Here is an 11,438-nt window from a genome sequence, read left to right as displayed (position 1 = left end):
CAAATTGTTAGTGTTCTAAAAGTAACTCATTACTATGTAAACCGGCTAAGTAAGCTTTCATTATTGTGTGAGCTAAGCAGCCAAAAAGTTTAAAAGATCCAAAACATCATATGCAAGTTTTTTTTTGTCATCTAAGAAAATAGCCCATGTGTTTATTTTAAATAATAAAGCCAACCAAAATTGAACTTAACATTTATAATGACATAATCGAGCAATGTACTTATAAGTTTGTTACGATACCATATCAAATTTTACATCAAATTCTACGCATGTTAGCAAAGTTGTTACTTCAAATTTCAAATTCTACTTTTAGCAATTCAAGCTAAACCTTCCCAATACAAGTTGAAATAACTCTCTATTTAAAACAAAACAAATGCAATAACAAGGTGTATATATAAGTTACAAAACTCTGAGATCAAATTGTAAAATTAATAACAAAAAACAATGAGAATTTCAAACATTGGCTTCTTCATTATCTTGCAGCTGTTGGGTCTTACTCTATGGCTGTTGAATTCTCATGCTACTGTTGTTCACTCTCAGAAGGTTGAATATTTGCCCGGGTTCGATGGCCCTCTTCCTTTCTCGCTCGAAACCGGGTAAGTCATCTTTACTCTTTAGCTAAACATTAATTAGTGCATTCAATATATTTATTGTACGTGTAGTACACCATATCTAAATACTCTTTTTATCCCGGTTTTGCCATCCATTTAACACATGAGTAGTATACATGATCAAAATTGTAGGACAAATAGTGTACTAAATTAGTTTATATGGAGGTCTTCAAAATCAAAATAGAGGCCATGTGCTAATTATAAACTTGGGATTTTTTAGATTTTAACACCACAAAATTTCTAAAAAAAATGGCTTTTACCACCACTTAACTTATTGGAAAAATTGTCCAGAATAATCCCACTTTTAGAGCGTCCGCTAAAAATAATCCCACCTTTGGATTATTTTTAAATAATCCCACCTTTACCCCGTAATATTTTTTAATGGTCTCATTTTACTTGGAACCGGTTGAGTAGGTAGTTTTTTTTTAAAAAAGAATTAATTTACATGTGTCAAAAAATAAAATAAAATAAATAATAGTAAAAAAAGTTTAAAAAAAATTAAAAAAACAACCACCACCTAAGCCACACCAATTCAGCCACCACCACCCAAACCCAAACCCTTAAAACCATCATCCCACCCAGAAACTGACCGCCGCTGACCGGAACCCCACCCAGCCGCCCTATCCCACACCGCTTGAAACATGTGTGTATACTTGATCGGAAAAAATTCACACCGCCCTAGCCCACTGATTATATACTTGATGGGAATTGATTATAAAGTTCACACCTAGCCCACTAATTATATATAATTGAAACATTAGTGAATTCACATCAAAGATGCGGCTGGAATCGGGGGGACGGGGTGATCGGTTGCGAAGGAGAAGCAGCACAACAGCAGGAGTAGGTGTTGTGGGTGGCTAGTGGCGCGTTTGCGAAGAAGCAGCAACGCGCAGTAGATGTTCGGGCGGGTGCTGGGGTCGGGTTGGCCGGAAACTGGGAGGGGGAGGTAAGGGGCAGTTGGAATCGGGAAGGGGAAATAAGTTGGTGGTCGGAATTGAGGAGGGGAAGGGATATGGTGGCCGAAATCTTGGTTTGGGTTTTTTATTTATTTATTTATTTATTTATTTTTAATTGAAAAAAATAATTTTATTTTATTTTTTTGACCAATTATAAGCTGACACGTGTCTAGTAACTTGTAATAACAAGTTATATGACCGGTTGAGACCATTTAAAGCGGAAGAGGTGTAAAGGTGGGATTATTTAAAAATAACCAAAAGGTGGGATTATTTTTAGCGGACGCCCCAAAAGTCGGATTATTAAGGGCAATTTTTCCTAACTTATTTATGGATGAAATCGTTAATAGGGTCCATATTGCTTACACATCAACATATTATTTGCAGAAAATAATAAAAAAAATTAAAAACAAAAATAAAAACCCTAAATTAACCCAACCACCCCATTCCCACCGCCGGCTGGGCGGCACTGACCACGACCCCACCCAAATACCCCCGTTCCTAGCAAATCTATCTAATTGTACGCCCCCTCCCTTCCCCCCTCATTAAAATTGACAACCTTGCCCCAACGACCACCAAAAATGGGTGGTCGTTTTCGAACCACCCAAAAACGCCACCAAAAACGGGTCCTAAGGGTCAAAACCGACCGATTTATGGTCGAGATCGATCACTTAGGCCCTAAACTAGTTGTTTTCGACTGTTAGTGGCCGTTGATGGTGGTCGATTTTGGATGGTTTAAAAAACGACCGTCCATTTTAAGCGGCTGTCGAGAGATTTTGTCAGTTTTGGGGAGGGGGATAGGGTTGGGAACGAGAGGGTTTGTGTGGGGTAGCGGCTGGCGGTAGGGATGGGGTTGGCTGGGTTAGTTTAGGGTTTTATTTTTTATTATTATTTTTTTCTTTTTTTTGTAAACTAATAAGATGATAACACATGGTACAATGGACCCCACTTAGTGGTGGTAAAATCATATTTTATAAAAATTTATAGTGTTATAAAATGAAAGGTTTTTTTTTTTTTTTTTTTTTTTTTTGGTGTCATAAACCATTTTTATGTTTTTTGTGGTGTTAAAACTTAATTTTTTTTTTTTATAAACTTAAGCCAATTAAATTCATATATCTCCAATAAAATGATGTAGTGAATGTTTTCTAGATTATGGTTTATTTAACTTTGTACGAAGTATAGGTGTAAAAAAAAAAAAATAAAAAATAAATAATAAAAAACTTTGTACGAAGTACTTTTACTAGATTGAGGCCCTTAGAGCAAGTTTAGCCTCAAGTCTTAAGACTTGAATGTGACATCATTTTTGGTGGTCCCCATTGAAAATGATGTCATCAAATTCTTGTTAAGACTCACTAAGACTTATACAAATTTATAACTTTATCCCTAAGACTTAAATATTTGATATATTATATGTAGAAAAATGTTAAAAAAAAAGAAAAAAAAGGGATAATAAAAATAAAAGTGAAGTGGGTGAAGTAGGTCCCAATTTCAAGTCTCAAGTTGAGTCTTGAAATTTCAAGACTCAACTTGAGACTTGCTTGAGAACTTGAGACTTGCTTGAGATTTTGGAAAAAAAAATGGGAAGAGTCTTAAAGTCTTAAGTATAAATCTTAACACTCAAAATGATGATGTAACTCCAAGTCTTAAGACTTGGGACTAAACTTGCTCTTAAAATTTTTGAGCCACGTGTGTTTTGGGCTGGACATGCCAACAACTTGGCTTGACTTACTTGAGCCCAATTTTCTGTTATGATATTTGACAGGTACATTGGAGTGGATGAAGGAGAAGAGGCACAACTGTTTTACTATTTCTTTGAGTCCGAAAACAATCCAAAACAAGATCCGGTGATTCTCTGGCTAACCGGAGGCCCTCTTTGCTCTGCAATGTCTGCCATCCTCTATGAAATAGGTGTTGCATAATGTTAAACTCAAGGAAATAGCACGCACAACACCACCACACTGCAGCAACAAAGCCACACACACAGCAGCAAAACCACACACGCAACACAGGCAGCAGCAACGAACACAAACCACACAGCAGCACGCACAAGGGCACGCACCACACAACCAAACCACAGCACGCACTAGGCGCACCACACAGCACACACCTTCAGCGTGCACCACACCAACGCAATCGACGCAGCACTCACTTGGAGCACCACACACAAACCAGCACACACAAAGATGCGTATGCCAAAAAAATCGAACACAAAAAATAATAATTGAAATCAGGGTTTGTGAGCCCTAATTTCGAGGTGAACCCAATTTGTTTAAAAAAAAAAAAATTTGAAGCCTAAATTCTCAATCAAACAAATAATATGCGGAATTAAATCAAGAACTAACCAAGATTGAAGAAAAAAAATCTCTAAAAATTAGAGAGGCCTGATACCATGTTAAACTCAAGGAAATCCGAAGAAAACGGCTTAACCTTTGTATTGATAATCATCACATATATATACACAATACATGACTTGCCTAAAACTCCTAAAAGATAAACTTAACATAAATACAATATTAACATAAATAAACCAAACCGGCTCTAATACATAACCTAAATAGCTTACTCATCATATTGCCGATAAGGATGCAACTTCATTTTGAGATCCGTCAATGAGCTTCTCTCTTGTATGTTTTTACTTTATAATAATCGAGATAACTAAAGTTTTTTGAATTTATTAGTCTCTTTTTGAACCATACATTAACTATAGTAAATGCGGCAAAGTAAACCCTTTTATTCTTGACAATGAATGAAAATTATATGATTATCATTTATTTACAACTTGAATGTTTAGGACCTATACAACTTGAAGAGGTGGATAATGTTGAGACTATACCCAAATTGTTCTTGAGGCAATATGCATGGACTAAGGTAAACTTTCATCACTTATTTTTATCCAACTACAAATAAAATTTTCTCTTGGCTTTCATATGTTATTTAAATTTGCACTTGCACCCAAAAAAAAAAAAAAAAAAAAAAAAGTGGGATTAACATTTTTTTTCTTGTTTGCATTGTGACAATTGAAATCCCAAGACTGCAAGCATACTCTTTGTGGATTTTCCTGCGGGTGCTGGCTTCTCTTATGCTGAAACATCTCGTGCCAATTACTCTGGAGATTTTAGGGCATCTCATAACATTAATCAATTTTTAAGAAAGGTGAAATTTGTACAATTTTCCTTTGGTGAATCGTTACTCCCTTAATCTCTAAATGTTTTTCTATTGAACTTATTTTTTCATGTAAAATTGTAAAATATTATTATCTAGATAAGATAATTTTTTAGAGACTATCCGAATAGTTTAGGTTAAGTTGCATTAAGTATGATCTATTATTTAGGCTAGTGTAGATTTCTTTTTAATGAACACAATTATTTTAAGCAATCTATTTGTGTTATAATCAAATGCAGTGGCTGCTCAATCATCCACAATTCCTTTCAAATCCTTTATACCTTGGAGGTGACTCATACACAGGATTTACTCTTCCCCTATACTTTATAGACATGATTTATGGTAAGTTACTTCAATATGAATAGAAGTTATGGTCTGTATTTTTTGTTGCTGACTATCTCCGTGCTAATTCTTGTACAGATAATGAAAGAGGGGGACAACCATTTCTAAATCTCAAGGTTAATACTTATTAGGAAATTTTGTGAAAAACTACCTATTATAGTCTAGAATTTGCGAGAAACTACCTATTAAAAAAAATGTTGTAATTGACTACCTAATTTTCGAAAAATTTTGTAATTTACTACCTTACGCCGGATTATGAAGGAGTTTGACCAAAGCTCTTCGGTGTTGACTTGGTCACGTGACCATCACGTGACACTTAATGACCCTTTTCTTTCACCAAGTGTCACGTGACCAAATCAATGCTGGAGAATTTTGGTCAAACTTCTTCATAATCCGGCGTAAAGGTTAGTAAATTACAACATTTTAAAAATATTAGGTAGTTAATTACAACATTTTTTTAAATAGGTAGTTTCTCGCAAATTCTGGATTATAATAGGTAGTTTTTCACAAAATTACCTACTTATTATTCCTTTTTGTTTACCAATTATATTATTTGTATTATCCAATCTTTTGATATTTTTAAATTTCGAAGTGGCACCTATAACCACACAACCACAACCAGAAGTGTTACTCCCTCCGTTTTAAAATACTTGATCTATTTCTCCATGCGCGGAGTTTTAGGAGAAATTGGAAAAGGTAATAAAATAGGGAGGTAGTGGGGTTGGTAGAAGAATAAAAAATTGTAAAAAACAAAAGTAGTGGAGAGAATTGAGGAGAGAGAAAATGAATTAAATAAATTATGATTTATGCTGGGTCCACTAATTAAGATAAATGAATTAATTATTGTAAAAGTTTTCCGAATAAGAAAATGGAGCAAGTATTTAAAAACGGCCGCAAAAGAAAAATTAAGCAAGTATTTAAAAACGGAGGGAGTAAAATTGTTATACTATAAGCAACACAGAAATTACTTATCTCAATAAAGCGTATAATCAAATGATAATTGCGGAACGTGGTGAACCATTGTCCTATTATGTACCCTAATGCAATAGTTACAACTCGTAAATTCTTATATTAGTACTAAGACTAAGGGTCTGTTCACATTTACTTAAATGAGCTGAATTAACTGAACCGAACCGAACTGAACTCAATTGAGCTTAATTGAACTGAATCGAACTGAACTGATTGGAGTTGAACTGAAATGAACTAAACTGATTGAAGCTGAACTGAATTGAACTGAAATTAAGTAAATGTGAACAAACCCTAACATATACACACGTATTAGTGTGTTACAATGAATTGAACACATATTTTTTGAAATGAAAGGAGAGAATTTTAACCACTAACCACATAATACATGTGCTTAATGTTTCAAAGTAAAAGATTTTAACGTCTTATAAGTTGATAAAAAATTATATGTACACGCTAAGTAGTACTTCGTAAGTAGTTGGGTTCGCAATATGGAAATACCAAAAAAGTATTATAGATATCTTTTCTTAACCTAATTTCTAATAAAATTATACCTTTTCTACTTTATTTAGTTGTTTTATTTTGACCATTCAGGTTTGCCAATGTAGGATTACATTTAAGTCCTATTATATTTCAAATTATAAAAGCAAAAGGAAAACAAAATACATGGAATGAGAGTGAGGGATAGCTCAACTGGTTAGAGTTGTCCTTCCGATTTCAGGATATCCTGAGATCGATTCTCACCTCGCCCTTGTAGCTCTCTAAAAAAAATAATAATAAATACATGGAAGGGAGTTATTCAAAAAAAAAAAAAAAAAAAAAAGAATGGAGGATTTTTCTTTTCTTTTGTTTTTGTTTTGTGTGTGTGTAGATCAAAGAAGTAAGTACATATTTTTTTTCTTAAGAAAATAAATAAAGTAATAACATATTTGAATATTTTTATATCCAGGGCTATATATTGGGAAATCCTGCCACTGATAGATTTATTGATAGCAATTATCAAGTCCCTTTTGCACATGGCATGGGGCTCATTTCTGATGAGCAGTATAAGGTAATACTTCATATGATATAGCTCCCTATAATTTTAACTACCTATATCTTTTTTTCTTTTTTACTTGATTTTAATTACATTATATTCAAATTAATTTGTATTTGTAATGTCTTATTCTTCTTAATTTTTTCTCATCTAGTCATTGCAAAGAACTTGTAGAGGACAATATCAATTGGTAAATGCAAGAAACCAAGAGTGTAGGAACAATATTAAGAATTTTGAATGGGTGAGCAACAATATATAAGCTTCTATTTATTCATTGATTACTCGTATTATGTTTGATGCATTATTTGTTTAAATGATGATAGTAAATTTTTATCTATAATTCTGAATGCAAGGGCCTACTTGGTATTCAAATTACCATGACATTAGAGAATTATTGTGATATTGATTCTCTAAGAATTCATGGAATCTCCGGTAGCAAGAGAAGGATGATGATTGATAGAGTCAACAGCCTACTTCATCTCAAACAACTTGGTGCTTATGATTGTCGAGTAAGGTTTTAACATTTTTTTTTGAGTTATTATCATGCACATGTGAATAAGTAGTTATTCAAGTATATACTTTCACCGTTTTCTTTTACTACTTGGAATATTGTGACTTTCATGCTTGTCAATACATTATATATACTACTTCGTACTAGTAGTATTTTAACCCTTTATATCTTTAATAATCATCGGGAGTATAACACAACAATTAATTTAAGAACGCTTAGTTGTAGCTAATCTTGGGATGGTAACCTATTGAGAATTTTCTTTAGTTGGTTTTCTAGCAGGATAGAAGAAGGGCATATTCACATTTACTGAATTCAGCTGAATTGAACTAAAATTATCATAATTGAGCTGATTGAAGCTGAACTGAATTAAACTGAACTGAATATTTTATGAGAGAAAGAAATTAGGAGCTGAACTAAACTGAATATTTTATGAGAGAAAGTAATTAGGAGCTAAACTGAACTGAACTGAAATTAAGTTGAAGTGAACAGACCCTAATGAGGCTTGATATTAAGCTACATGCTAAAATTTATTATTGTAGTAACCAAGCCCAAACCCAAGTCCCAAGTGCCCAACGATGATAATGCGATCCATACACACAAGATTTGAAATACTATTCATACCAACAACTGAATTGAACAAGGTACACCTTTCTTTTTAAGGAGCTAATATTATAGTAACAAAATATTCCATAGTTAAGCATGTTTAGTTGGTGGTCTTCTAAAGGTGGATGATAGTATAAAAGTTATCTAGGTTTATGTGAGAAAGGACAAATTCCGTTAAAAGAACTTGTATTATGTGGATATGCATTTTGTTACAAATTTACAGTTGACTACTCCACCCCAATAAGGAGTCTGACTATTAAACTTATTTTAATATTGATTTTGCAAATTATATATACTCCGTAGCTAACACGGTTTTACCTCCTTTTATTTTAGAAAGAAGGATATTTAGTTGCTAAACAATGGATGAATCAAAAGAGTGTTCAAAAGGCTCTTCATGTTCGTAAGGTTGGTATATGTGATGAGCATATAATTCAGCAATCTTCATGTTACAACCAAAAAAAAGAAAAAGAAAAAGAAAAAGAAAAAAATTCTAACTATTTTACTGTATTATAGGAAACTATTGGAAATTGGATAAGATGTAATTATAAATTCAACTATTCTTATGAGGTTCCAAGTAGTGTGCCATACCACGTGAAAATAAGTGCCAAAGGCTTTCGATCACTCATATACAGGTTTGCATATTACTCATACATATTTAAATTTGTGATCGCCTATCATTATACTTAACTACTTTTTTTTTTTTTTTTTGTTTGAAAGATTATACTTAAATACTTCAATCATGTAACAATTTTGTTAATTTTACTGTTTAGTGGAGACCATGACATGATTGTCCCATTCCTGGGAACGCAAGCATGGATAAGATCTTTGAATTACTCAATTATTGATGATTGGAGAAAATGGCTAGTTGACGGCCAAATTGCCGGGTAAGTTGCAAGTTTAATTTTCATCATTTTCTCCTTTATTTTTTGTTTATTTTTAGTGCAAAAATTACATATAAAAAATTATTTGTCAAAGCTTACCATTTGATTCAAATAAGGATAAACATATGTAGTGCAATTGCAACTTATATCCATGAGATTGATACATATTTTAATTTAGAATTGAAAATTTTGTTTATAAAGTATACTTTATTCTTTTCAAAATGATTAACACATTAGTTTGAGTATCTTACCTAATATTTTATTATATTATGAAAATAAGAAAATTGAAGGTTATGTATCCATTCCACTACAAATGATTGACATAAAATAAAGAGTCTAGCTAATTAATATGTTTCTAGTTATTCAACCATCTTAACATTAAGATATTTTTTTTGATCAAATAAAGAGTTTCAAACAAATTCTTTGTCAAATACATTTAGAATCTTACTATAGAGAACTATGCACATTTGATTACAAGTGTGTCTTTATTTATTTATTTATTTATTTTTTTTTATCTTGAACGAACATTTGATTACAAGTTCAATGTATAAATAATTCTTAAAAATCTTGATAGATTCCATGCTTAAGTAAATATAGATGAAATGATTCCACATACTAAGACATAATTAATAAGATGCAAGCTTTGAAATACTTTTGTTAAATAATGTTGCTTACTAGTACATACCATTTCTTAATAACTACAAATTCTTCATTCATAGTATATACATAGGAAAAAAAAAACTTTATGTTTGTCACTTTCAAACTTCATTTTATATGACCTACCTTCTATATTATCAAAGAATTCAAACTTAAAATATGAAGGCCTAGATAATTTGATAATTCCTTTATCATAATGCTAGGGATTTATGCCTTTCTTGATACTAGTCTCTTTTGTTGTATTGATTATCTTTTGTTGTTCGATCTTTTAATGTAGCTTTACAAGGACATATGCTAATAAAATGACATTTGCCACCGTTAAGGTTAGTTTATGTAACTAACTTTTGTAGATTATTACATAATTGAATGCAATGAAAATGAATTTATATATTGAGCAATTATTTTTCTCTTTTTTGTACAGGGAGCTGGACATACTGCTCCTGAGTACAAGCCAAAGCAATGTGCCTTCATGTTTAAGAGATGGATCCGAGGGGAAGCTTTATAATATTCTCACATTATAAAAATTTAAATTTATGCAATCTGTATTTTACTTTTCAATAATGAAAGCAAATAAGTCTTATTTGTAGGCCAGGTATGATTTCCTCATCATCGATCTTAGGTCTTAAGTTGTTTACACCTTTTCATATTTCACAACTACATTTCCAAACAATTCATTAAGTATATTAGAATGAGATTTCCTTGAGAAAACTGTTGAAACTTTCGATGGTTTTTTTTTATTTTTTTTTATTTTTTTTATTTTTTTTGAGAACCGATGTTTTGGATTAATGCTTGTATTACTGCAATTACATATTATCCGGTTAACGGAGTATTATTATTATTATTATTATTATTATTATTATTATTATTATTATTATTATTATTATTATTATTATTATTATTATTATTATTATTATTATTATTATTATTATTATTATTATTATTACTCCATCCGTGTTTTAATAAGTGTTAAACTTACCAAATTCGGCCGTGTTTTAATAAGTGTTACAGTTCTTTTTTTTGGCAAAAATCTACAATAAAATATTATGTATATCTCCTCTTATATTCCTCACCCAAACCCACTACTACTTTTTTTATTATATCTTTCCTTTCACATTCATTATTTTTCAATAAATTATTAACCCCACTATTTTTCTTTTATAATTTTTTAATACTCTAACTACCCCACTTACCTCTTATTTATTTAAGTTAATTAAATTATCTAAAACTATGTGCCAATCAAAATGTACTTAAAAAAAAAAACACGAAAGCAATATTTTTTTTAAAACCAGTTTGTTACGTAGTACTACTTATATGACTACTTTTCATATTCCCCTATTAGGAGGTTTTGACAGGGTGATCCCCTCTCCCTGACACGTCCTGTAAATTAGTTATCTCCTCCACCAATCAAAAGACATGTATTGGATTAAAAATAACCTATTCTGCATTATATTAGTAATTCCTTGAGAACGAGAGCGACTAATTTCAAAGCTATAGGAAGATCATATATAAACTTCCCCGTTTCTATTTGTTTGTCCCAGTACCAAAATATGGGTCAAATTTTAATAACTTTGGTCATAAATTAGAGGAAATATAGTCATATGAGATCTTATTTAATTCTTCTTATTATAAATTTAATTAATTTGTTTATAATCTTTAGTCTCTTTACATGTATGAAATTGACATATAAACGTTTTAACACGTGTTTTGGAGACCACT

At 31.5% G+C, this 11,438-nt stretch overlaps 1 protein-coding gene across 1 annotated transcript; it reads left to right on the top strand.

Annotated features, from left to right (window-relative positions):
• Positions 1 to 354: 354 nt before the first annotated feature.
• On the top strand, positions 355 to 10,543 carry LOC110688784 (serine carboxypeptidase-like 17). The gene is made up of 15 exons (XM_021865547.1): positions 355 to 596; positions 3,327 to 3,472; positions 4,356 to 4,432; positions 4,595 to 4,717; positions 4,966 to 5,068; positions 5,147 to 5,184; positions 6,756 to 6,787; positions 6,953 to 7,085; positions 7,225 to 7,311; positions 7,424 to 7,579; positions 8,518 to 8,589; positions 8,698 to 8,816; positions 8,955 to 9,068; positions 10,000 to 10,045; positions 10,144 to 10,543. The coding sequence occupies exons 1-15, from the start codon at positions 445 to 447 to the stop codon at positions 10,225 to 10,227; spliced, it is 1,482 nt and encodes a 493-aa protein (XP_021721239.1). The 5' UTR covers positions 355 to 444; the 3' UTR covers positions 10,228 to 10,543.
• The last annotated feature ends 895 nt before the right edge of the window (positions 10,544 to 11,438 follow it).

This window comes from Chenopodium quinoa, unplaced genomic scaffold, assembly GCF_001683475.1.
Source record: "Chenopodium quinoa cultivar QQ74 unplaced genomic scaffold, ASM168347v1, whole genome shotgun sequence".
Taxonomy (NCBI): Eukaryota; Viridiplantae; Streptophyta; class Magnoliopsida; order Caryophyllales; family Amaranthaceae; genus Chenopodium; species Chenopodium quinoa.
This window is presented reverse-complemented; position numbering and strand designations above follow the sequence as displayed.

What these genes read in the sequence shown, in the direction of transcription:
- LOC110688784 (XM_021865547.1), top strand. Translation starts at nt 445, where the DNA reads ATGAGAATTTCAAACATTGGCTTCTTCATTATCTTGCAGCTGTTGGGT. An exon ending in TTTCTGATGAGCAGTATAAG is followed by an intron (nt 7,086 to 7,224) that starts GTAATACTTCAT and finishes TTTCTCATCTAG; the next exon opens with TCATTGCAAAGAACTTGTAG. An exon ending in TTGGTGCTTATGATTGTCGA is followed by an intron (nt 7,580 to 8,517) that starts GTAAGGTTTTAA and finishes CTTTTATTTTAG; the next exon opens with AAAGAAGGATATTTAGTTGC.